Source organism: Emys orbicularis, chromosome 11, assembly GCF_028017835.1.
Source record: "Emys orbicularis isolate rEmyOrb1 chromosome 11, rEmyOrb1.hap1, whole genome shotgun sequence".
Classification (NCBI taxonomy): domain Eukaryota; kingdom Metazoa; phylum Chordata; order Testudines; family Emydidae; genus Emys; species Emys orbicularis.
In genome coordinates, this window is record NC_088693.1 from 44,769,394 (window position 1) to 44,797,030 (window position 27,637).

General features: G+C 44.4%; 1 protein-coding gene across 1 annotated transcript in view; it reads right to left on the minus strand.

The window, feature by feature from the left end:
- CCDC141 (coiled-coil domain containing 141) overlaps window positions 1-27,637 on the minus strand; it is a 104,189-nt gene that overhangs the window by 49,814 nt on the left and 26,738 nt on the right. The window contains exons 3-5 of the mRNA XM_065412914.1: window positions 24,676-24,867; window positions 20,040-20,148; window positions 13,018-13,271 (exon numbers count right to left, since the gene is read on the minus strand). Of these exons, the coding sequence (XP_065268986.1) occupies window positions 13,018-13,271; window positions 20,040-20,148; window positions 24,676-24,867 (555 nt within the window). The remainder of the gene's footprint in view (window positions 1-13,017; window positions 13,272-20,039; window positions 20,149-24,675; window positions 24,868-27,637) is intronic.

Genomic DNA, 27,637 nt, shown 5'->3' on the forward strand with positions numbered 1-27,637 from the left:
ACTGGCACTAGAAAAGGTTCAGAAAAGGGCAACTAAAATGATTAGGGGTTTGGAACGGGTCCCATATGAGGAGAGAGTAAAGAGGCTAGGACTCTTCAGCTTGGAAATGAGGAGACTAAGGGGGGATATGATAGAGGTATATAAAATCATGAGTGATGTGGAGAAAGTGGATAAGGAAAAGTTATTTACTTATTCCCATAATACAAGAACTAGGGGTCACCAAATGAAATTAATAGGCAGCAGGTTTAAAACAAATAAAAGGAAGTTCTTCTTCCCACAGCGCACAGTCAACTTGTGGAACTCCTTACCTGAGGAGGTTGTGAAGGCTAGGACTACAACAGAGTTTAAAAGAGAACTGGATAAATTCATGGTGGTTAAGTCCATTAATGGCTATTAGCCAGGATGGGTAAGGAATGGTGTCCCTAGCCTCTGTCTGTCAGAGGGTGGAGATGGATGGCAGGAGAGAGATCACTTGATCATTGCCTGTTAGGTTCACTCCCTCTGGGGCACCTGGCATTGGCCACTGTCGGTAGACAGGATACGGAGATAGATAGACCTTTGGTCTGACCCGGTACGGCCTTTCTTATGTTCTTATGTTCTAACAATTCCAAGATAATTGCATCCATATGGCTGCTTTTACCTACTTCTCACTGAATCAGTGTGTACACCTGGTACTGACTTTTTTTTTTTTTTTTTTTTTGGAGTAAGCACTAGGCATTCTTGGCTGGAATCCCATGGTGTATTGTCCCCACTATTGGGCTTTATGCATTTTAGGATGATTTTTTTTTTTTTGTGGTGCACTGTCAGATACCTACTGCAAGCTCCCAGAATTCTGGGACTTGGGGTCACAGTAGCAAATTCTCATGATTCCTCTCCTGTGATCTTATAATTCACTTATCTTTTGCAAGTCAGGGCCAATTTCAAAACTGCTGTCAGCCAGCATGGAGGGAACTCTGCTTTGTGCCATGGTCCAGGCACTCGTTAATACACAGAGGTAGCTGCACATGTATATGCGATCACATACCTGGGTCATTTTGGAAGCCATCCACTGCACTGTCAACCTAATTTCATTAAAGGAGGAGGAAGAAATCAAGCAGCTAATTGTGGAAAAACTTTGCCTGGAGCAGCTTCACTTGACTGAGTGCCATTTCTGGACTCATGAAAGCAGCATTGACTGGTGGAAATGGATAGTGATGACCTGCAGTGGAGGAAGAATTTCTGGGTGACAAAGGGCACTTTCCTAGAGATCTACACTGAACTCATCCTTCAGGATACCAACATGAGAGCTTCCGTCAGTGGAGAAGCATGTGGCCATCACCATTTGGAAAGTTGCCAACTCAGATTGCTACCGGTCAGTAGGCAAGCAATTTGGTGTTGGTAGATCAACTGTCCAGGCTGTTGTCATGGAGCAGTGTGCTGCTACAAAGGTGCTGCTAGCATGGGTCAAGGTTTGGCAAAGCACAGGAGGCTAGTGGTAGATTTGCACAGCTGGAATTTCTGAATTGTATTGGAGCCATTGATGAAACCCATGTGCCTATTTCTTTACCCACACCTCAGGCCTCAGAGTTCATCAGCAGAAAGGGGTGCATCTCCATGGAGCTCCAAGGCCTAGATTCTAGGCCCTAGAAGATTCATCAGTGTTAATGTGGGGTGGTCTTGAAAAGGTCCAAGTTGCTAGGATCTTTTGAAACTCACATCTGTTGTCTTTAATGAAATATGGAAAATTTGCTCCCATGGCTACTATGGATATAAATGGTACTGTCATTCCTTCTGTCATTCTATGAGACACAGCTTACTGTCTGCTTCCTTGGCTTATGAAGCCATTTACTGGACACTTGGACAAGAGGAAGGACCTGTTCAACTACAGACCCTGAGCAGCTGTAGAATGACAGTGGAGTATGCATTTTTAAAGGAGATGGAGTTGTCTCATGATGAGGCTGGAGGCTGCTGAGAAATATCTACCTGATGGGATGCCTTCTTGCTGTATTTTGCCCAACTTCTGTGAGAGCAAGGGCGAGAGCCTCATCAGTGGGTAGAGGGCAGAAGTGCAGAGACTTGCTGAATGCTGTGATCAGCCAGAAAGGCTTCCTCTGAAAACTGCAGCAAATCATCAGGGCCATAGGATCAGGATCCCCCATGCGCAATGTAATTTAATTACACATTGTACCTGGATTTCTTTACTCTATGTGTATGAATTTAGTGAAACAGAAGTGTATTTTGCTTTTTAAAAATGCTTTGTGCAATGATTTTTGGAGAGGACATTTTATTTGGTCTCTGGGACGTGTATTTTATGAAACTCTGGTACATCTTGTCAAAAATAACCTGTATTGGTCAAATCATGCCAATATAAAAATCATGGATTGAACAAAACTGTGCAAACTTTTATCCATTGTTACATAAACCAGTGCAAACGTTAGACAAGATTACAGTGAAGATGTGGGCCCATGCCATACAGTGTGGAGTACACATATATGTGCTGTACTGCTCACAAGCATGTGTACATGCAGGATTTCTGACTGTTGCCTCTGTACGGAGATGTAGAATGGTGCCAGAAGAAACTATAATTTGTTATTGTAGGGATGAAGGAGGGATCCCAGAATTCACTGTCTTCAGAGAACTATCTGTAGCAGGAGCATTAAGAATGTACTGCTGCTCCCAGTATCCATTGTTCTCCATGGGCTACAGGACATGGCTTTACTGGACATACTATGTCAAAACAACGGTCCATCTAGCCCAGTATCCTATCTTCTGACAGTGGCCGGTGCCAGATGCTTCAGGGGGAATGAACAGAACAAGGCACTTGGGGTTGTGGTGCTATGGCAGAACATTGTCCCAAAATGTTCTTCATCAAGACAGTCTGGTTTTGCATTGGCTTCAGGAGCGGTTTCTGCATGTCCGTGTCATGCTTGATGGGGTCTCTTGCCAATTCTCTGTTCTTCCGCCTCTCCACAAGGAGAACTTCCCTCCACTCCTCTCTCTTTTTATCCCTCTTCTGGGATGCTGTCTCAAGGTCCCCAAACATTTCATCTTTGGTCTTCCTTTTCCTGCCCTGGAGATTAGTCAGGCACTCTGCAGTTAATAAGGGTTCTGTTCTTAGTGGCTGCAGGGTGTCACGTACAGAAGCCAGGGTAGCTGACAAACAGAAAAAGCAGTTACTGAAGTAATTCAGGTCTCCAGGGCAGCAATGATGAAATTACTCTTTCCTCAGTTTTGCAATGCCATTCCCATAATCTCTTCCCAGTCTGGGGGTGTCATAACTATAAAGGGAAGGGTAACAGCTCCCCTGTGTACAGTACTATAAAATCCCTCCTGGCCAGAGACTCCAAAATCCTTTTACCTGTAAAGGGTTAAGAAGCTCGGGTAACCTGGCTGACACCTGACCCAAAGGACCAATAAGGGGACAAGATACTTTCAAATCTTGGGGGGGGGGGGGAGAAGGCTTTTGTTTGTGCTCTTTGTTTTGGGGGTTGTTCGCTCTTGGGACTGAGAGGGACCAGACATCAATCCAGGTTCTCCACATCTTTCTAAACAAGTCTCTCATATTTCAAACTTGTAAGTAAACAGCCAGGCAAGGCGTGTTAGTTTTCCTTTGTTTTCTCAACAAAGGAGGGGGGATGGTTAATTTCTCCTTGTTTTTAGATCCAAGGGGATTGGATCTGTATTCACCAGGAGTTGGTGGAAGGAAGGAGGGGGGATGGTTAATTTCTCCTTGTTTTTAGATCCAAGGGGGTTGGATCTGTATTCACCAGGGAATTGGTGAAAGGTTTCTCAAGGCTTCCCAGGGAAGGGAATTAGCTTTGGGAATGGTGGCAGCGGACCAGATCTAAGCTGGTAGTTAAGCTTAGAAGTCTTCATGCAGGCCCCCAAATTTGTACCCTAAAGTTCAAAGTGGGGAAGCAGCCTTGACATGGTGGCATAGCGGTGGAAATCATTTTAAACCCAAAAGCCAGTAAGATTTTTTTTTTCCTTCTAGCTGCTTGGAAAGCAGAGCTGAAGGTAGATGCATATCTTAACACCTCTGCCTTCAGGCAAGGAGAGATAAGTTTTTTTAACAAGGGCCTTTGTTAAGAGAAGGGTTCAATTAATGAGCAAACAACTGGTAAAAGGAATTTACAAGCTGAATTGTTTTTTTTTTTCTTTTTACATCCTCGGGAGTAGCTAGTTAGAAAGTCTCTTAACTCAGCAGCAGCCTGAGCTGAGTGCATCCCAGTTTCAGTCAACTGCAGAGGGGTGTGACCCAGCACAAGAAAACAGGAAAATGACTACAAAAGAAGAAAAAGCCAAAGAGGAGGCCCACAAGAGAGCTATGGAGCTGAAAGAAAAAGAGATGGAGGAGAGAGAAAAAGAAAGGACGCATGAACTGGAAGTAGCAAGGGCTAGGCTGGATACAACAGCCAATCCTAACAACCCCTCTCCAGGTACCACTTCCCATCCCAGAAAATTCCCCACCTACAAGGCAGGCGATGATACTGAGGCCTTCTTAGAAAATTTTGAAAGGGCCTGCCTTGGATACAGCCTCACTGCAGATCAGTACATGGTAGAGCTGAGGCCGCAGCTCAGTGGACCCTTAGCAGAGGTGGCAGCTGAAATGCCTAAGGAACACATGAACAGTTATGACCTTTTTAAAAACAAGGCCAGAATCAGAATGGGGCTAACACCTGAGCATGCCTGTCGGCGGTTCAGAGCCCTAAGGTGGAAACCTGATGTGTCATTTACCCGACATGCCTACCACATTGGGAAAAATTGGGATGCCTGGATATCAGGAGCAAATGTTAAATCTACGGAAGAGTTGCCCTTCCTAATGTAAATGGAGCAGTTTTTAGAGGGTGTTCCTGAGGAAATAGAAAGGTACATCCTAGATGGGAAGCCCAAAACAGTAACCGAGGCGGGGGAGATTGGAGCCAAATGGGTGGAGGTGGCAGAAAAGAAAAAAACTAGTAGCAGTTGGAGCGAATATCAGAAGGGGCAAGCCGAAACAAAACCTTACCACCGGGGACAACCCAAGGCCCCACCCACATCCCAAGGGAAACCCCAGACGCCTTCTCACCCCACCACACCAGTCTCCACCAACCAACATCGCCCCGGTGATACCTTAGCAGGGCGATGTTTTAAATGTAATGAACTGGGACATATAAAGGCTCACTGCCCCAAGAACCCCAACCGATTACAGTTCATTACACCACAATCACACCAAAGATCCCCAGACCCAGATGCCTCTCTCATACCCTCGGAGCAAAGGGAAACCTTGAGAGTGGGCAGAAAGAAGATTATCGCTTGGAGGGACACTGGGGCACAAGTGTCAACTATCCACCAATCCCTAGTGGACCCCAAACTCATCAGCCCGGAGGCTCCAGTGACAATTCAACCCTTCGTGTCACAGTCTGTAACCTTGCCTACAGCCAAGTTGCATGTCCAGTACAAGGGCTGGTCAGGAATGTGGACTTTTGTAGTCTATGACAATTATCCCATTCCCATGCTGCTGGGGGAAGACTTGGCCAACCATGTGAAGCTAGCCAAGAGGGTGGGAATAGTCACCCGCAGCCAGGCTAAGCAAGCTTTCACCCCCATCCCTGTTCCTGAGCCGTCCACCAGGGCCCCATCTGTGTTACCAGAGACCCAAACAAAGGTGGTGAAACCGGATCCCCTGCCAATGACTGCAACAGCCGTAGTGGATCCAATCCCAGAGACCCAGCCAAAGCCAGTCCCAGAACCGGAACTGGCAACGCAACCAGCACCAGAACCATTGCCAGCACTGAGTCCAGCGCTTGCAAACCCGTCTACAACTCCAATGCCAGAGGGCACCAGCAAGCCTGAACTGGCGGAAGCAGCAGATAACCCTACCCAAGAGGCTCAGCCAGAGCCTGAAATACCACATAGTGCACCAGCGGACAGCGGTTCACAGTCAATGGAAACAGCCCCAGCACCTGCATCGCTTCCAGAGGGACCAAGCCCCAGTCCACAGTCCAAGGAGGAACTGATGTCTCTGGCATTAAGGGAACAGTTCCAGGCCGAGCAGGAAGCAGATGACAGCCTTCAGAAAGCTTGGGCGGCGGCACGGAGCACCCCACCGCCTCTCAGCTCTTCTAACCGATCCCGGTTTGTTGTAGAACAAGGACTTTTATACAAGGAGACTCTTTCTGGTGGGCACCAGGAAGACTGGCATCCTCAAAGACAGTTGGTAGTTCCCACTAAGTATCAGGTAAAGCTCTTGAGCTTAGCCCATGATCATCCCAGTGGCCATTCTGGGGTGAACAGAACCAAAGACCGGTTGGGGAAGTCCTTCCACTGGGAGGGAATGGGCAAGGACGTTGCTAATTATGTCCGGTCTTGTGAGGTATGCCAACGAGTGGGAAAGCCCCAAGACCAGGTTAAAGCCCCTCTCCAGCCACTACCCATAATTGAGGTCCCATTTCAGCAAGTAGCTGTGGATATTCTGGGTCCTTTTCCAAAGAAGACACCCAGAGGAAAGCAGTACATACTGACTTTCATGGATTTTGCTACCCGATGGCCGGAAGCAGCACCCTTAAGCAACACCAGGGCTAAAAGTGTGTGCCAGGCATTAGCAGACATTTTTGCCAGGGTAGGTTGGCCCTCCGACATCCTTACAGATTCGGGAACTAATTTCCTGGCAGGGACCATAAAAAACCTGTGGGAAGCTCATGGGGTAAATCACTTGGTTGCCACCCCTTACCACCATCAAACCAATGGCCTGGTGGAGAGGTTTAATGGAACTTTGGGGGCCATGATACGTAAATTCATAAATGAACACTCCAATGATTGGGACCTAGTGTTGCAGCAGTTGCTTTTTGCCTACAGGGCTGTACCACATCCCAGTTTAGGGTTTTCACCATTTGAACTTGTGTATGGCCACGAGGTTTAAGGGGCCATTACAGTTGGTGAAACTGCAATGGGAGGGGTTTACGCCTTCTCCAGGAACTAACATTCTAGACTTTGTAAGCAACCTACAAAGCACCCTCCGACACTCTTTAGCCCTTGCTAAAGAAAACCTAAAGGATGCTCAGGAAGAGCAAAAGGCCTGGTATGATAAACATTCCAGAGAACAGTCCTTCAAAGTAGGAGACCAAGTCATGGTCTTAAAGGCGCTCCAGGCCCATAAAATGGAAGCGTCGTGGGAAGGACCATTCACGGTCCAGGAGCGCCTAGGAGCTGTTAACTATCTCATAGCCTCCCCCACCTCCAACATAAAGCCTAAAGTATACCATGTTAATTCTCTTAAGCCCTTTTATTCCAGAGAATTAAATGTTTGCCAGTTTACAGCCCAGGAAACAGATGACGCGGAGTGGCCTGAAGGTGTCTACTACGAAGGAAAAAAGAATGGTGGCGTGGAAGAGGTGAACCTCTCCACGACCCTTGGACGTCTGCAGCGACAGCAGATCAAGGAGCTGTGCACAAGCTTTGCACCAATTTTCTCAGCCACTCCAGGACGGACCGAACGGGCATACCACTCCATTGACACAGGTAATGCTCACCCAATTAGAACCCCACCTTACCGGGAGTCACCTCATGCCCAAACTGCTATACAAAGGGAGATCCAGGACATGCTACAGATGGGTATAATCTGCCCCTCTAACAGTGCATGGGCATCTCCAGTGGTTCTAGTTCCCAAACCAGATGGGGAAATACGCTTTTGCGTGGACTACCGTAAGCTAAATGCTGTAACTCGTCCTGACAACTATCCAATGCCACGCACAGATGAGCTATTGGAAAAATTGGGACATGCCCAATTCATCTCTACTTTAGACTTAACAAAAGGGTACCGGCAAGTATCACTAGATGAACCCGCTAAGGAAAGGTCAGCCTTCGTCACCCAGGCAGGGGTGTATGAATTCAATGTACTCCCTTTCGGGTTGCGAAATGCACCCGCCATCTTCCAAAGACTTGTAGATGGTCTCCTAGCGGCATTGGGAGAATCTGCAGTTGCCTACCTCGATGATGTGGCCATTTTTTCTGATTCATGGACAGAACACCTTCGAGCGCATCCGGCAGGCAGGACTAACTGTTAAGGCTAAAAAGTGTCAAACAGGCCAAAACAGAGTGACATACCCGGGGCACCAGGTGGGTCAAGGAACTATAAATCCCCTACAGGCCAAAGTGGATGCTATCCAAAAGTGGCCGGTTCCAAAGTCAAAGAAACAGGTCCAATCCTTCTTAGGCTTGGCCGGATATTATAGGCGATTTGTACCACACTACAGCCAAATCGCCGCCCCGCTGACAGACCTAACCAGAAAGAAACAGCCAAATGCAGTTCAGTGGACTGATGAGTGTCAAAAGGCCTTTAACCAGCTTAAGGCGACACTCATGTCTGACCCTGTGCTAAGGGCCCCAGACTTTGACAAACCGTTCCTAGTAACCACAGATGCGTCCGAGCGGGGCGTGGGAGCAGTTTTAATGCAGGAAGTACCGGATCAAGAATTCCATCCTGTCGTGTTTCTCAGCAAGAAACTGTCTGAGAGGGAAAGCCACTGGTCAATCAGCGAAAAGGAATGCTACGCCATTGTGTACGCGCTGGAAAAGCTACACCCATATGTTTGGGGACGGCGTTTCCAACTACAAACAGACCATGCTGCGCTACAGTGGCTTCATACCGCCAAGGGGAATAACAAAAAACTTCTTCGGTGGAGTTTAGCTCTCCAAGATTTTGATTTTGAAATACAACACATTTTAGGAGCTTCTAACAAAGTGGCTGATGCACTCTCCCGGGAAAGTTTCCCAGAGTCAACTGGTTAAAAATTGTTCTTGGACTGGAACATATTGTTAGTTTTTATATAATCAGTAGTATATCTAAAGGTACATGTGTCTTATTAACTCTGTTTTCTCCTAGAGCTCCAGGAAGAAATCACAGCCAGTGTGGAACCGGACGTCCAACACTATCTGTGATTTGGGGGGCGTGTCATAACTATAAAGGGAAGGGTAACAGCTCTCCTGTGTACAGTACTATAAAATCCCTCCTGGCCAGAGACTCCAAAATCCTTTTACCTGTAAAGGGTTAAGAAGCTCGGGTAACCTGGCTGACACCTGACCCAAAGGACCAATAAGGGGACAAGATACTTTCAAATCTTGGGGTGGGGGGTGGGGGAAGGCTTTTGTTTGTGTTCTTTGTTTTGGGGGTTGTTCACTCTTGGGACTGAGAGGGAAAAGACATCAAACCAGGTTCTCCACATCTTTCTAAACAAGTCTCTCATATTTCAAACTTGTAAGTAAACAGCCAGGCAAGGCGTGTTAGTTTTCCTTTGTTTTCTCAACTTGTAAATGTACCTTTTACTAGAGTGTTTATCTCTGTTTGCTGTACTTTGAACCTGAGGCTAGAGGGGTCCTCTGAGCTCTTTAAGTTTGATTACCCTGTAAAGTTATTTTCCATCCTGATTTTACAGAGATGATTTTTACCTTTTTCTTTAATTAAAAGCCTTCTTTTTAAGAACCTGATTGATTTTTCCTTGTTTTTAGATCCAAGGGGGTTGGATCTGTATTCACCAGGAGTTGGTGGAAGGAAGGAGGGGGGATGGTTAATTTCTCCTTGTTTTTAGATCCAAGGGGGTTGGATCTGTATTCACCAGGAGTTGGTGGAAGGAAGGAGGGGGGATGGTTAATTTCTCCTTGTTTTAAGATCCAAGGGGGTTGGATCTGTATTCACCAGGAGTTGGTGGAAGGAAGGAGGGGGGGTGGTTAATTTCTCCTTGTCTTAAGATCCAAGGGGTTTGGATCTGTATTCACCAGGGAATTGGTGAAAGGTTTCTCAAGGCTTCCCAGGGAAGGGAATTAGCTTTGGGAATGGTGGCAGCGGACCAGATCTAAGCTGGTAGTTAAGCTTAGAAGTCTTCATGCAGGCCCCCACATTTGTACCCTAAAGTTCAAAGTGGGGAAGCAGCCTTGACAGGGGGCAAATGTTAAGACATTTCCACATTACTTGCTCATTGCCTAGGAACCCTGTTCTAATCCAAGGCGGCTGGTATGGTGCATGGCTGGTGACTGGCAGCAGGGTTTGGAGGTTTGGGCTTGGTCTTCACCTGAGTTAGGCAGAAGGATTTTGGGGGTTGGATGGGCTGGAGGGCTTGGGAGGTAGGTGGGTGGGTGAGGGCTTGCAGGGGGGCAGGTTAGTAATTGCATGGGCAACTATGCAGGCAGTCCTTACATTGGAAGATGTTCCTCTGATCTGAGTCACCAAGAAGCAGTGAAGTGGCTTATTCAAAAGGGGAACAGGCAGACGGAAGATATGCAGTGATGTTATTCACCAGAATGGTCCCTCCAGAAGTGCTGCAGGACAGGAAGGGCCACTCTACCTATAAAGGTAGCCCTGAGAAGGCTGCTGTGTCTTGCAGTGTTTGTGCCAAAATAGAGCATTATCTTTGCCTTAAATTCTGTTTTCTGTTACCTGCACTCAATACACAAAATGCACTGCTAAATAAGTACCACTCTGCTGTATGTGTTCTGAACCTGAGGGCTTAATGATGTTGAGAGTCTGATTACAACTAGCTGAGTGCCTTACAATCTCTGTGATTTAGTGTCTCTGTCTTTGGGAAATATACCTCATAGAATGCTAAGATAGTGGAAAGCTCAGGGCATTGTGAAAAACAGTATTTTTTATACCGTATTTTTTCTGAAACTGATGTTTCAGTAAACTACAATGTTGTTTTACAAAACTACTGTGGCACCACTGGTTTAATCAAGGCAATGGGGACAAAATGTTCCCCTCACCTGTGGTGGTTGATGGGGAATGGAAGGGAGGTTGGGGGGGGTAGATGCGAGCATGGTAGTGGGCAGTGGGAAATGAAAATATCAGGGAACCAATCCCTGCAGAGCTGGAATTCCCCATGTGGCCACCGTCTTGAGCATGCTGGGAGCCGGGGTAAAGCTGAGCAGGCTCGGAAAGGCTCCTAGCTCACATTTGCCCAAAATGGCCATGTCCATCAGGCACTTGGGTCAAGCATTTGCTAAAATGACTTATACAGTTTTATATTAATGTAGCACATAATACTTACTGGCAGAGGTCCCCTTCTCAGCACTATCATGCTGGGAGTCCATCTGGGTTTCAGGTGCTGTCTGTTTCTCTGGGTCTGGCTCCGGCTCTTAGATTTCCCCTGGCCTTCAGGGGAAATCTCCTCATCAAAGTCCTGGTCGGGGTCCTCCTTGGTGCTTTCAGCACTTTCCAGAACATACTGGGGCTCGGTGGTGGCCTTCCTGACAAAAATCCAATCCAGCTCCTCAAAGTAGTGGAGCACTGCCAGAAGTCCTGTTTTTGCCCTTGGTCTTTTTTATAAGCCTGCCAAAGGTCCTTTCCTTTGCAACGGCATTGAGCTGTGTCCTGAGAGTGACCTCTCTTGGTCATATACTTTGCTATATGCTCATGTACTTTTGCATTATGGCAGGTGCTGTTAAGACAGGAGTGGACCATCTCCTCACCCCAGATAGCAAGGAAATCCATGACTTCTGCACTGCAGCACCACCAGACATGGCTGCTACAATGCTGATTACACTGAAAAGGATATACAGCTCCAGTACCGTGTAATTGCAAATAGGGACCTCCTAGTTGTGTGCCAGCATTTAAACAGAGCGGTGACATCTGGCCAACATGACCCCAGAGCACTAGAGGGCACACAGGTAAACAGACAGGGCAGTCCTAGTGTGAAGCAATGCAGTGTGGGAGGACTGAAAAGTTAATCCAAAATACAGATGCTTCCTTTTTCTGCACAAACTCATTCTGAAATGAACCTAATCCATTTTCAAAGTGGATTATCCAATTCATATTAATTGGCCACTTGATTCAGAAAAAGAGTCGCATTGGGTGAATGTGAGCCCATTTTAACTGGAAAAAACTGCAGTTAGTGTGAAATAAACCCCACTGTGTAGACAGGCCCAGGGAACAAGATTCAGGAAAAATACTTTTTTTGCCCATGTTTAAAAAAATGTCTTATAACTGTTTTACTGTGAAGCTTTATCACCCCTGTGCTTTGGAGAAAGGGTTTGCAATTTGGCAGGGAGCTTGCTCTGGTATCAGGATGTGTTGTTTGCTTCTCCTATGAAAATTCACCCAAATTTGACCAAGTTCCAAGGCTTTAAAAAACTCTGCTTGCAGAATACTCAGTAGACTCAGAGACTTGTTAGAGTTTGGCAGCCACATTGCCCAAAGATTGCATCCTCACTGAGCGAACTCCACCCCAGGGATGCGGGAGTTGAGCAGGACTTGGCCCTACCTAATTTGAATGCAGAGGGGTGAGAGGATAGAAACAGAAGGGGGGAGGAAGCCAAGGAGGCAGGATGAGCAGAAAGAAAGTGGCTTGGGTGTATATAAACACAGAGGGGGAGGAGGACAAGAACTGGGGTGTGGGGGGGAGGAAGTTGGATAGGAGCAGAGGGGGATGGAAATGGAGCTGGAGGTGGGTTGACTGCAAGAGAAGGGAAAGGGACAGGCAGCGAGCACAGAGACAGGAGAGTACCACTAGAACACATTCCCCTCCAGAAGCTGGCACTGAATTGAGGAGTCCCGAGTCTCTGTATTCCTCTGCTTTTAGCAAATAGCTGTGAAACCACTGGCAAAGTATCTCCCTCTCTCTCCTTCTATTGACTGGTCCACAAAGAAGATGACAGTCTACTGCAGTCACCAGTTGCTCCATTAACTCATGTGACAGAGGTAAGGGCAGTGAAGCTAATGGTCTGAACCCTGTGGATAACCCATGTGTATAGGGGTCACTATGATTCCACATGATAGGATTTCTGTGGGGGAGTTCAGTTTTTTTGACTTAGAAAATTATATTTAAAAAAAAAACAAAAAAAACTACATTAAAAGAGCATTTAGGTTGCAAAATCAAGCAGCCAAAAGTTAGGAAAGGCCAGAAATAAGGTTGTGTAGGGAGACATGCTTAAAATATAAATCAAAGTAAACAAATCAGTGAGGCAAACTATCATCCAAATACACTGGAATCCCTTCTCCTGTAACTCTCCCCACCACATATAACAGTGTCCTGATTTTACTGTGGCTGGCCTAAGTGTTGTATATCATACCTGGTTTTCTTGGTGATGCCAATGACAAATTTGCAGAACCTGCTCTAGTCCTTGGCGTTGCTGCTTCAGATATTTGTCCAGTTGCCTTCTCCTGTCTTGTAACAGTTCAAGGAGACTACCAATTTTCAAGCAGCTGCTGTGGGCTCCTTGAATCAACTCAGGGTTTACATTAGACCCATCAGATTTGAATTCTTCTATGAATTCAGTCAGCTCATGGCTTTTGTTTAAAAGGGCCAGTGACTTTTCCAAGAGCTCTGTAAGAATAAGATTACACATGAAAAAAAATGCTAATTTTAATCAATACACTCAATCTATAAAGCATTCTTTTAGCATATTTAAATATATATATTTAAATACTGGAAAAATGGTACGAGATCAATATGGCTTCATCAAGAGCTCTTTAACTGAAAATCAAAAAGGAATCCTACAAAAAGTAGAATCATGCACAAATTGCTGATAATAAGTACAAAAGAATAGCATACGCATGTAAAGACAAAATCAGAAAGGTGAAGGCAAAAATGAGTTATACCTAGCCAGGGACATAAAAGGCAATAATAGGAGTGTAGCAGGGTGGTTACCCGGCTCCTGCCTGAGGGGTTTAAAACAGCCCTGGCAGAGGGCTGGGGCAAAGGGAAAAACTACTGGGCTGATTGGGGAAGTAGCCACAGCTGGGCCACGCCCGAATCAGGCCCCAGCTGGCCTGTATAAGAAGGCTGGGAGCCAGGAGCCCACCCAGTCTCTCTCTGCACTCAGAGAGAAGGGCCTGGCTGCAGGGAGCTTGGGACAGAGTACCTGAGTGGAGCAGGGCTGGGGAGAGGCAGAGGAGCTGGGGAGCTCCAGCCTGGAAAGCCCCAGGCTGTGGGCCTAGCATTGGGCCAAAGGTACTGGGGGTTGCAGAGGGCAGCCCAGAGGTAGGCCAAGGCATCAGGTCCAAACCCAACCTTGCCTGTGATGAGTGGCCTATACTGCAGTCTGCCCCAGGGAGCGGGGGCTTGATAGTGACTGGCAGTGGCCTGGTACTGAGGTGAGGTGGGGTTAGTGGGTGGGGGTTCCCCTATGAGGGGAGACCCAGTGTGTGTGGGTACTGCCAGGGGGCAGCACCCAGAGCAAAGGGCACTGGGGTCTGGGAGGGACATGGGGGCCAGAGGACAGGTGGATCACTAGCCTGCAGGGGGCACTCCAGGATGCTGGAAGAGCTAATTCCCAGAAGTGACCAGCAGGAGGTGCCGCAGGGGTGAGTCCGCTGCTCTACAAGGAGGTTCTATAAATACTTCAGGAACTAGAGAAAGATGAAGGAAAGTGTACTCTACTTAACAGGGAAGGAGCGCTAATAACATATGATATCAAGAAGGGTGAGGCATTTAATGCCTGTTTTGCTTCAGTCTTCACTAAAAAGGTAAACTGTGACCAGATGATCAATACAATTAATATTAATAAGGGGGAAAAGAATAAAAGCCAAAATAGGGAAAGGATGTTTAGATAAGTTAGATGTATTCAAGTCAGCAGGGTCTGATAAAACTCACTGTAGGGTACCTAAGAAACTAGCTGAAGCAACCGTGGAACCACTGAGTTCCTTTGATAACTCAAAGGTGAGTCCCAGGGGACCAGAGAAGGGCCCATATTTAAAAAGGAGGAAAAGGAAGACCCAGCAAATATTAGACTAGTTAGTGTAACTTTAATTGTGGGAAGATATTGGAACAAGCAATTTGTAAGCACCTAGAGGATAGTCGGGTGGTAAGTAACAGTCAACATGGATTTGTCAAGAACAAATCATGCCAAACCAATGTAATTTCCTCTTTGACAGGGTTACTGACCTAATGGATAGCAGTAGATATCTTGATTTTAGTAAAGCTTTCGATATAGTCCTGCATTACATTCTGGTAAGCAAACTAAGGAAATGTGATCTAGAATAAGTTAGATTGAAAAACCATACATTAAGAGTAGTTATCAATGGTTCGCTGTCAAACGGGTGTGTGTGTGTGTATCTGTCCTGGGTCTGGAACTACTAAATATTTTCAGTAACGACTTGGATAATGGAGTGGAGAATATTCTTATAAAATTTGCGGATGACACGGGGCTGGGAGGGGTTGCTATCGATTTGGAGGATAGGATTAAAATGCAAAGTGGCCTTAGCAAATTGGAGAATTGGTCTGACATGAACAAGATGAAATTAAATAAAGATAAGTGCAAAATACTACACTCAGGAAGGGAAAAACAAATGCACAACTACAAAATGGGGAATAACTAGTTAGGCTGAAAAGGATTTGGGGGTTAACCATGTGATGCAATTGCAAAAAAGGCTAATATCATTCTGGGATGAATAAACAGGAGTGTTATATGTAAGACAAGGGAGGTAATTGTCCCACTCTTCTCAGCATTGGTGAGGCCCCAGCTGGAGTACTGTGTCCAGTTCTGAGCACCACACTTTAAGAAAGAAGTGAACAAACTGGAGAGTCCAGAGGAGAACAACAAAAGTAATCAAAGGTCTAGACAAAATGACCTATGAGGTCTTGAGAAAAAAAGATTGAGGGGGGACCTGATTAATAACAGTCTTTAAATATGGATATGTCTATACTACAGCAGCACAGCTATGGTGCTGCTGTGGTGTAGATGCTTCCTACATTGGTGGAAGGGGTTTTTCCATCAATGTAGGTAATCCACCTCTCCCACATGTGGTAGTTAAGTCGATGGAAGAATACTTCCCTCAACCTAGCTGTGTCTACAGCAGTGGCTAGGTTGACAGAAGAATTCTTCCTTTGACCTAGCTGTGTTTACAATGAGGGTTAGGTCAACCTAACTATATCGCACAGGGTATGAAATTTTTCACAGCCCTCAGTGATGTAGCTAGGTCGACATAAGTTGTAGGTGTAGACCAGGCCTATGTTAAGGGCTGTTATAAAAAGGACGGTGATCTTGTCCACTGAAGGTAGGATGAGAAGTAATCAGCTTAATCTACAAAAAGGGAGATTTAAGTTATATATTAGAAACAAATTTCTAACTATCCTTATAGTTAAGTATTAGAACAAGCTTCCAAGGAGGTCACAGAATCCCCATCATTGGAGGCTTTTAAGAACAGGTTGAACAAACACTTGTCAGGGATCATCTAGGTATACTTGGTTCTGCCTCAGCTCAGGGAGCTCGGCTAGATGACCTCTTGAGGTCCATTCTAACCCTACATCTCTCTCTCTCAGCACTTTCTGGAAGTCACCGCCTTTTACTGCATTCATATGGGGGGGGGTGTGTACATTCATCTCTCTCTCTCTGTGTATATTTATTTTAGAATAAGAATAAGAGAGAGTGTGTGTGTGTATGTATATGTACATACACCTTCCATATGAATGCAATAAAAGGTGATGACTTCCAGAAAGTGCATTTTGTAAAATTTGTCTGTATTGAAATAGTCTTCCAAGGAACTTGAGGGAGGCCTCATAATTCGATTAGACAAAGCACTAGCAAACATATTGTGAGGAACAATGAGTTATTGATTCCATAGGTGACATTCTCTGTTCTGACTCATGATATGAAAGCTGACCTGAAAACTCAACAGTGGCACTGTTTTCTCAAGGTTTAGTTCCTTTTATTTCATTTGGAGTAAGAGGTTTCTGCAGACCACTGCAAAGCAGAACAATAACTGCCTACCTTGCTTTCTCTGTAGACCAGAAGCCTCTAGAAATTCTGATCTTCTGTACAAAACCCAAGTAAAGGGCTTTGTATACAATAACTATACAGATGTTTGGGAAGGACAGAATCCTTCCTCTGATTGGGAGCACCTCTACTACCTAGCTCCAACTGCTATTATAATCCATATGGACTATTTGTAGCTGGAGTCGCTGCCCATCGATGCCCTCCACCAACACACACGGCAGGTTGGATCAACATACTTCACTGACCCACTAGCTGCATTTCTTCTATTGTCCAGCAGCACAAGAACCCTTAGCAGACATTTCAATGAGGACAGGACTAGGGCTTTAGGTTTTTTGGAATAAAGGTATTTCCAGGAGGGATTTGAAGGAGAGAGTGATGTGGTGACTGAGGAAGGGAGTCTCAAGCATGCAATAAGGTGTGTAGATGAGCATTGGAAAAGTACCTGCAGGGGGTAGTTATGCATACAGCTTGTGAAAAGCAGAAAGTGAGAGTTCAGAGCATGAACGGAGACAAGAGCAGAGAGACGGACAGAAGTCAGACTATGCAGGGATTCGTAGTCAAAGACAGGAAGCTTGAATTTGATGTAGCGCATATGGGGAAGCCAGCATAGGGGTTTGGAATGTGTCTGAACAAGGCCAAAGTGACAGGCTAAGTATTATGGAAATGATTTTGTTGTCACTAATATGGGTGTATTTGAGAGGGACTCGGTGAGAGTCCAGTTCCTCAGAGTAGAGGTGGTGAGAGAAATACTCAGGCATTTCCAAGGCCAATCATAGTTGGCTATGAAGAAACTCCACTCTCTAGTTGAGCCCAAAGAACCTTCAATATAAGCACTAGAACTGTCTGGAAACAAATTCCAATTCCATGGAAAAATCCAAAAATTTAAAAAAATCAGGATTCTCCATTGAATGTAAATTCCAACATTTTATTTTGAAAACAGGTGAAATGACACTTTATTTTGACCTTTTCAAAATCTTTCTGAGACTCCCTGAGCTGTCTGGAGCCCCAGCAGTCCACTAGAAGGATTGCCCCAGTGTCTGGGAGTCTGGAAATTCTGGCAGGCCACCTGAGAGGCTACCAAGGATCTGTGAGCCTGTAAATTTGGGCTGCCAAGCCATCAGGAAACCTGCCTTGTTTCCATCTGTATTGCACTGAAATCATCACATACCTGTGGAACATTTTGATTTAGGCCAATCAGCATTTTCCAACCGAAAGATGTTCCATCAGAAAATTTCCAACCAGCTCTAATAAGCATCTGAACAAGTCTGAAACAATCCATCTAGCAGAGGACAGTAGTACACAAAACGTTTATTACAAGATGACATCCTGCACAAGCGGTCCTGAGTCTGCTACTACTTTTGGATGAAGTGACCAACGCTTTGTTTCTTAGGAGGTTTCTCCATAAATGTTAGAATAAAAACTTGGAATTTAACAGGGATAATTCCAAAGCAAAGTTACTCATTTTCCCCACCCCCAGTCAGGTGCGCTCCTGGCACACAGCGAAGTTTACTTTTTAAACTTAAGAGACTCGTCACCATAGCCTGGTAGCTCCAACACTTCGTAAAGAAGGCCATTCTTTCCAGCAACTTTACTGCTGAGTAAGTAGGCTGTGCCTTTCTCATAGAGACAAATACAAACATGATTTTCATTAATTATGATTATCCATCCTCCAAATTCTTAGCACTTTGGAAAGATATAAACAAAGAAGAAAGGGAGCATTTGCTACCTCTTCTATCCCTATAGGTAAAAGTCATCCTTCTCAAGCCTATCTTCCCTCGAAAACAATTTCATTTGATTGTTTCAATTATGGACCCTCTTTTCAGCAATGACAATCGGTCACTGCCAGGTATTCCAAGCTAAAATTGCTGTGTGATGAGCACTTCAGTTCAATAAAGATTGAATTGGGACCACCAAGCCCATATTAAAGTTACCTGAGCTCAATTCACTAAAGTCTCTTGAGTAGAATTGCATCTGATTCAGAGTGCCAGCATTTGAAGCAGCTAGATTTCTTATACAATGCAAAAATGTTCAAGTTGCTACCCTACTACTGAACAATCAACTGCAGTTTATATTTTCTGCCAGTTGTTAGGTTTCCTGTAACAGGTTTCCATTAACATTTAGTTAAAATTACACGGCTGGAGTGTATGGATTTGTGGGGGGGAAAAAACAGATTTATATGGGATTAGTCTTTTAAAATAGATTGCAATTGTACTTAGTTGTGCAAAGAGATCGATTCTGAGACGGTGGGAAGGCACCTGCCCCCCACTTTTAAAAGATTAGTATGTTGGCATGGCAGAAAATGCTTCACACAAAGATCTTGATTTTAAGATTAATGACCCATCTGCTGCATTTCTTGTAGAAATTTGTCTAGTATCGCGAAGAAAACATAGATGTGCAAATGAGCGGTACATGAGGTGTTGTGGGGGGGGGGGGGGTGTTTGAAGTGGGGTAGAGGACTTTATTTCCTGGCTGCCATCTGACTGCCTGTAACTTCACTTTAGGCTGTTAATGGAACCTCCCTGCACACGGGGACAAGACAATTCAGCAAGGGAGTTATACAGAGTGCAGCTCTACAAAGCCAGAAGCACACATCAGGGAAGCCAATACAGACAGCTGGAGTCTGAGGTTGTCTAGAGGCCAGCAGTAGCTCATTTCCCAGCCCACTCCACTCCTCTTGCCCCATACACTTCCAAAAGCTCAACTGTTGTGTAGGAGGCTGCATACGTCAGACAGTACTTCCCCGTGTACACACCCAAGAGGCTGTGGGATTGCTACGAGATATCAGCACCAATGCATCATTCCCCACCCCAACCTTCTAGAAGAGCTCAACCCTGGGGCACAGGATTATAGCAGGCTGGCTGGTAGCCACCCAGAATGCTCCCCACCTCCACTTTCATCCCACAGGAAAGGGTAGCTGGATGAAGAAGTAATGTGGGGAAGCCAGGAGGGGGAAGAGTTAGAGGAGCCAGAGGAAACAATAGGGAGGCAGCAGAGGGGAGGAGAGAGAGAGCAGGAACAGTTGTTTAGGGAACCATTATTAATTAACAATGCTTGTCAGATCTGTATTTAGCAGGTGTGACATTGCCAAGCACTGAGCAATACTCACTCTCTGAGCTCTCTTTGCAATTAAAGAAACTACCATAGGGTTGCGCTTTTATTTTATTTTTTTTATTTTTTTTTAAGTAAGGAAATGTTTTTAAAACAAATCCAAGAACTTCACTACGTTTGATGGAATTTTCCATTTTCATTTACATTTACATTTTCATGAGAGAAGAATTTATTTGGGAAAACCAAAAATATCTTTCAAAGCCTAGAAATTCAACCGGCTAACTATGTGACTGTGAGCTATTGGCCAAAGAAAGGAATCTATTCCTTACCTTTTGTGTGATGCTCATGCTGATGAAGGAGCTTTTTCAAAGATTCAGTGTTCTCAAACTCCTGGGCATTCTGAAGGAAATCCTCCACTTGGTCAATTTTAATAGCAAACTACATTAGGAATACAAAGAGAGAGAAAGCATAATACAACAATCCTTAGAGTACAGAATGTCACAGTACATCTAACCTATGCCTTTGGGGACAAATTCTCAGACTAGCAAAAAAGGGTATCAAATATTTCTGGTGACTATCAATTACAACTTCCTAGTATACATTTTTGGGAGCAGCTGTTTGTCCTCTGTTTTCATGAGGTTCCGATTTGAATCGATTCCCTTGTCTTATTGGATGTTTTCTGATGGGATTGTGATTACAGTTTGTCTTTTTATGAGGCTTTGCTTCTCTCTTATGGTTTCTCTGCCTCCGGTCCATTGATAAAGTGCTCTTAAAGGCCCCCTATGAATTTTAAAGTTGTTGTTTTTTTTTTTTAATCCCCCTAATCAGATATTGAATGAAGCTTCCCCCCCCTCACAATCAGATTTTATTCAAGGCTCCCCTCCATATCCTCTCTGGCATATTAAAATCCAAATTCCAGCCATCTTTGGGGAAAACTTTGGAGGCAGATACAATCTTCAATCTCATTTTTTGAAGATAAAAATTGGTAGTAAATTTAAACTCACTAATGTTATTGTAAAAGATTAATAAGCAAATTACAGTGAGGTCATAGCACCATGATCGTTAAGCAGTAAGCTAGTCTCAACCTTAACAGCTGTTTTTTCTAAGTGCTCTAAAATCCAAATACTTTCTCAGATTGTCCTGAAAATTGCTGGGTCTCCTGGGGCTGCAGGGGAGAGTTAATGGTCCAAAATTGAGGTTATTTGATCTAGGGGTCCTGGAGATAGAGCCACCTATTGTGATGTCAACATTTTACAGTTCTTATAACTTTTTGTACACAGTTGGTCAACTATGACTCTGAACTTCTCTAAACTGAAATCACCTGCTGAGGACTGATCTCAGCTACAGGAAGCCATATTTAAAAAGTTATTTAGGGTAAAAGTTAGAATGACGATGTTGCTCAAGCGAAGCTGACAAACCATAGAAAATGCTGATGTGTGCTTTAAGTTGGTATTTTGGGGGTTTTGTATAGGTGCCTTTGATGTTCTGGAAGGGTACGAGGCACTGCTGGTCAACCTTAACTGCATTAGCAAAGATTTGTGACAGTGAATTAACATTACAGCTTACATCAAGTTATTCTTTTGGTTAATTGTATATTCTAGTTCTGGTGTCATACTGTTCCTTCAGTGGGATAAATGCTTAGTTGTAATTATTAGAGCCATTACTATACCCTGACTCCAAACACCCCTGAACTTTGGATCAGCATCCAAACCCAGACCAGAATCTGAATTCTGCAGATGATTTCTATCCCTATAAGTGTGACCAGCACCCAGACCTGACCACATCAAACACTGGGTTGTTCAAAATCTAGACTTGAATTTTGCAGCTTTGTGCCATCTCTAGTAACGGGATTGCTAAATTAAGGAAGACCAAATCATTAAAGTTCACACTTGGACTTCAGCGTCATCAAGGATATTGAAACCTATGATGAAATTTAAAAAGAAGATGAAAATTAAGCTCTCTGCTTTGCTTGCCTATTCTCACATTCCACCCTTTTACTCATGATCTTTATCCTATACAACAAATCCATTATGCTTCAACATTTGGGATCTAAATTTGATTTTCATTAAAGAATATCCTTGAGATAATGTTTGTGCTTTATCATAAGAAAGCAAAGATTTCACAGAATTGCATGTTGTCATTACAAGAAAACATTTCAAAAATAAAATTCTAGTATTGTCGTTTAAGTCTATAGGACAATTGACATTTATGTCTAACCTAGGCATGACTAAACATAATGGGCCAGACCGTTGGCCCTGCTCCAGTTGCTTTATATTTTCCCATGGCACACAGCAGCCTCAAAGGCAGCTCAACCAGTCTGTTAAGGATTTCCCCTGCATTGGGGAACACTATGGAAGTGGTGAGTTACCATAGTGGCTCCTATGCCAATCTCTTCCTGGCTCCTTGATGTTAGGACTTGGCCTGGGCATCTGGCTGATCCCTGGCTGCTGGAATAGCTTGTGGATACTATTGGGAATCAGCAGAATTTGCCTCAGCCCTGCTGCTGTTCTAATTTCTACCAGGCATCAGGACAGGACAGAATCAGCCCCAGGATCTGGGGTCCAAGAAGGTGGATTAAAACAACCCTTGTTCTCCCACTCCTGGTCTTGTGCCATGTGTAAACTCTTTGAAACAAAGACTTGAGAGCCCCATGTAATTGTGCACTCAACTTTTGGGGCAAATCCAGCCCACTCCTCTGCAAATGCAAAGGTAAGGGATAGTTGAATTCAGTGGGCTGTGCAGGGAGTGTACATACCGCTGGGTTTGGAGTCTCACCCTGCATGAGCTGCCTGTGCAGAAGTGAGTAGGGGTGGGACATACAGGGGCATGGGCAGGCTGGGAGAGGGATAAGACTGGGAGAATTGTTACTAATCTCCTATCTTCCAGGAGTTGGACTCCGGTTTTGTGCTGCTGTCAGGGCCGGCTCTAGGTTTTTTGCCGCCCCAAGCAAAAAAAATTTTGGCTGCCCCCCGTCCCAGCCCTGGGCTCCTCGCCGCACCCTCCTGCCGCCCCAGCCCTGGGCTCTCCCCTCCCCCATAGCCCCTGCTGCCCCAGCCCTGGGCTCTCTCCCCCCCCCCCCACCTGCACCCTTCTTCCGCTGCAGCCCTGGGTCACTGGTAACTCACTCCCACGGCAGGTCATTCAGCAGGAATTTTAGATATGCACAGAACACAGACAGGATTGGTTCCCATATGGTTACAGAACTGCAGTAAAGTGGAACCATTTTCAGCTTGTGTGATTGGAGGATATCTGGATGCATATTATAAGACTGTCCTACATAAATGAGGAAAAGTTGAGGTGCCTTTATTATTCTTTTGTTCCACTCTTTCTTTCTATGGAGAATTTGCCAATGTAATATCACTGTCTTCCTTTTAAACAAACAAAACAAACAAACAAAAACGCAATGGCTGTTGAAAATAGCAATTCCAGTCCTAATAACCACTGGGAAGCATTTCTTGCTCAATTTTATCCTACTTTTTCTACAGCAAGTTACAGTGGATCAGTATATTTGATTTGGAAGAAATGAAGTAACAGCTGCCCAAACTGAGCTTGAGCACTCCTGAATTTTGAGGTGTTCAAATCTGGAAGGCAGGTGCTGGGGGGGGGGGCGGGGAGGAAGGGGGCTGTGGCTCTGCGGGGGAGCACGGCAGCATGTATGCAGCAGTGTGTCTGGCGCTGCGCGGAGCCAGACACGCTGGTCTGAGTGGCATGGTAAGGGGGCTGGGGGGTTGGAGGTTCGGGGGGGCAGTCAGGGGCAGGGAGAAGGGGGGTTAGATGGGTCAGGGGTTTCGGGGGGGCAGTCAGGGGACGGGCAGCAGTTGGATAGGCATGGGAGTCCCGGGGGTTTGTCAGGGGACAGGTAGGGTGTGGGGTCCTAGGGCGGAAGTTGGGGACAAGGAGAAGGGAGGCTTAGATGGGGTCCCAAGGGGAAGTTAGGGGCAGGAGTCCCAGGAGGGGGCAATCAGGGGACAAGGAGCAGCGGCGCTTAGATAGGGGGTGGGGTCCTGGGGGGCAGTTAGGGGCAGGGGTCCCGGGAGGGGGTGATCAGGGGACAGGGAGCAGGGGGGTTGGGTGGGTTGGGGTTTCTGTGGGGGGCAGTCGGAGGGAGTGGATGGTGGCAGGGTGGGGCTACCCTCCCTCCCTGTGGAGTGTCCTATTTTTTGAATGTTAAAATATGGTATCCCTGCCCTTCCCCGTGCAGCTCTCCATTCACAGCAGGCTGCAGCATGAAGTCTCAGCTTCCTCACTCCCTCCCCCTCTTTCCTGTTGGTAGTGGCCAAGGGAATGCTGGGCATTCAATGTAGTTCTTTCCCTGCTCCAGGGCTGGCTCTATAGGCAGGGAGCTAACCAAGGAACTACAGCTCCCAGGGCCCCCTGTTGGTTCTCAGCTCCCAGGCTGGATCCCTGCCGCCCCTGCAAATGGGCTGCCCCAAGCACGTGCTTGCTTTGCTGGTGCCTAGAGCCGCCCCTGGCTGCTGTGCATGCTTTTTGCATGTGGTTCTTATATTTGTCTGTGCGCAGATGGCTAGACAGGCAATGGTCTTATTTGCAAGCACAACTATGATAACTACACACACACACATTTTAATGCACAGCCTTGAGTCATGGGTTTAAGAATTTGGCCCTCAAAGAGTCAAATAATTTGAATGTTAGACAATGAAAGAGATCAATTAGGTCATGTCCATGCCCAGTGCAGTATATAGGTACAGACTAATTTTTAATTATTTTTCATTACTACTACTTTTTTTAAGTAAAACATTAGTAAGAGACATCACATTTTTACAGATATTCATTCTAAATGTTCTGCTCATTTTCATCCTGGAATACCCAAAAACAGGAATGCAGCTTTTTTTTTTTTTTTTTAAATTAATTGACCCTTTGCATCAGTAGAAATAGAATGCAACAAACTCTTGGAGGAATTGGGATTTGTTTCAAATTAAGCAGCATTTCATTTTAAATACAAACCTCCAGAGCATTTTCAAAAAATACTGCAGTAAGTTTCAGAAGTGCTCTTCGCTTCTCTAGCATAATGATGAGGGCATCCCAGGCATCCCCCAGAGTCTGTGCCATGGCATCATACACTTGGCTTTGCTCTTTGTTTTCCTCTGCAGTCTTGTCTGCTTCACGTAACAGGTCCCATACTTGATCTTCCAAAGACTATACGTGGGGGAGGTGGGGAGATATAAACAAATTTGTTTTTTCTAAGCAGAATGCCAAATAGCACAATATTACTACTTTGGGATACATTTTCAGTATGATATCTTTTCTGTTATCCACAACTCTCCTATTGGCATATTTTCAACATAAACTATTAATAATAATGGAAGTGTGGCTATTCCCAGATAGTGTATCAAAAACTTACCCTTTGAATTCAGTTCTGTACTTTGACACACTCAAGCAATTTCATAAAATTTTGGTGAGAAACAGTTCTAGGGGGGAATCCATCATTCCACATTTAAAATTTACATTCAAATATGCTCAGGTACTTGAATGTAAATCTCTACTGAAGCTAGTACATGCTCATGTATTTTGGATATTCATTTGTTAGAACATTATACAGCCAATCAACACATTCTCCTGCAATGTTGGAGACCAGTAAAACAAACAAACCCAAATTAGAGCCTTAAAGATATAGCATACAACTCAAATGTAATTAATTCACAACACACCTAAAATGCAGGGGCTATATAGATTAAAACTATATATGTATTGTCTAAGGAAGGCCATAGATTACCTGCAATATTTCCAGCTCTGCCTGCCGCAGTGTTCAAGATGAACCACAAAATTACAATGTTCGGGTTATCACAAGAACAAGTCTAGAGTGTTTCATGCCCTTTACCATAAGAAAGGATAACTACTGTGCTATTTCTTGTTCATGTTAAAATCTTCAGTGTGTCTAGAGAGTTGATTGTATTATACATGTTTTTCATCTCAGGTCTTTATCATGAGAATAGATTAATAAAGTGCCAATTTTTGCTGTTATTACAGGTATTATCACAAGAATGTATAATGAGAAGAGGAATCTATACAAGGCAAATTAAAATCTATAACAACTCATTCTCATGACAGACTAATAAGAATGGAAGATAGGAGAACTTAAAATTCTCATGACAGAGATCGAACTGAGAATCAGAAATAATAGAAAACTAATTCATTATTGTGCTAAGCACAGGATCATAATCTCAGAAACCTCCCTAGATGCTACTCACATACTCTCTGTGAATGTGATAGTCTGAGTCTGAATCAGGTGTTAATCTCTCCTCACTGAAAGCAGGGCTTTGGGAAACACTTTAATACACAATGGAACCATTATTCCTGACTCAAAATTTTTTAAACAAAAACAAATATTTTAATCTATCTCAGCACAAGACAGACTAAAGAAAAGATTAGTAATTTTTACTCAGTATTCAAAATAGGAACTACATATCTGATATTGCAAAAATAAAATTATTAGACATAGGAATAGATCCAACAAACCCATTATTTGAAACAAATATTGCGCAATACATAGACAAGTGTGGTAAATAGCTTTATGTTCTCAGCAGTATCTGTGCTAGCCTTATAGTAACAAACCCATCTCAAAGGACATACAAAAAGTCAATCTTTTAAAGAACTATTTACATTCCCCATTTTATCTCCTGAATGATAGCACAGTACTGGGAACTGCATTCTAATCTTGACTCTGAAAATGACTCCTTCTGTGCCATTGCGCAAATCCCCATCTTTTTCTCCTTAGTTTCTCCATCTACTGATAATAAAAAACCAAACCCTGAAGTTCACACTTACTCCTTATCTAAGCAGAAGCCCCACTGACTTCAATAGAGTTTTGCCTGAGTAAGAACAGAGATCCTGATGTCAATTACACCAATGTTACACATGTAACACTGCTGATATCAAAGGAGTGGTTCCTTAATGACACAGGTATGAGATCAGAATCAGGCTTGGAGTAAAAATTGAGTAAGGCTTTGAGGATTTAACTTAATCATAATAATACTTCCTTTCTCTTCATTTCATTAATGCTTAGTTACCTACCTCACTGGAGTGCTGTGGGGACTAATCAGTTAACACTTGTGAAGTTCTGTGTTCAGTAAGTGTTAAGTGCCATTATTATTAGTCGTAAAAAGAGAAGTACCGGCTCATCTCATGATAACTTTTACACCACAGAGATTTTAAGGCTGGATGATTAAATGAAATTTAGAAACCAGCTTCATCAAACTAATGTTAATGGTCAGGCTTAATGAGCCATTACCAAGCTCATGCAAATTTTAAAAGAAAATTAATCTTGCAAGACAATCTTCAGTGTGTGTGTTTTTTTTTTTTTTAAACTGCTTTCTTTGTTTTCCTTTTATGGGCTTGCATCATTATTTCCTACATTATCTTTTTATAGTGGCGTAGCTATATAAATAATGTTGTCTATGTATTCAATTTGCCTAGGCATATGCACAATCTGTACAAAGTCAAGGAGATACTCCTAAGTGTTCTATTCAGTCTAAAATATTAGCTATCTTCTGAGTGTTAACCCCAGAATGCCACAGATGCTGGGCAAGTGCCAGGCCAATACGTCTAAGAGAAGTTAGCTGGGTTCTTCAAGTCAAAAGGAAAAAGAGTAATTCCATACCAGAAACTTGTGAAACTGAGAGGCCAGAGTAGGGGAGAAGATGACAACATATGTGAATGGTGGGAGTCGCAACTCCATATTCTTTCTTCACTGCGGAGGCTATTCAACCCTCAAGCTTGTGGTGTGACTGCTTTAATTATCTGGGAACAAAGTGATTAGTTTCTTCCCTCCCACTGGAGTTGGGTGCTGTGGAGAGCATCCTCCCATCAGGTCTGCTGCTATGCAGGGAACCATACCATCTGCTCCTACTGATAGGGCTTTGAGAGTTCTCATGACCGAGGTCTGGAGAGAAACATCCTGCTCTCATCC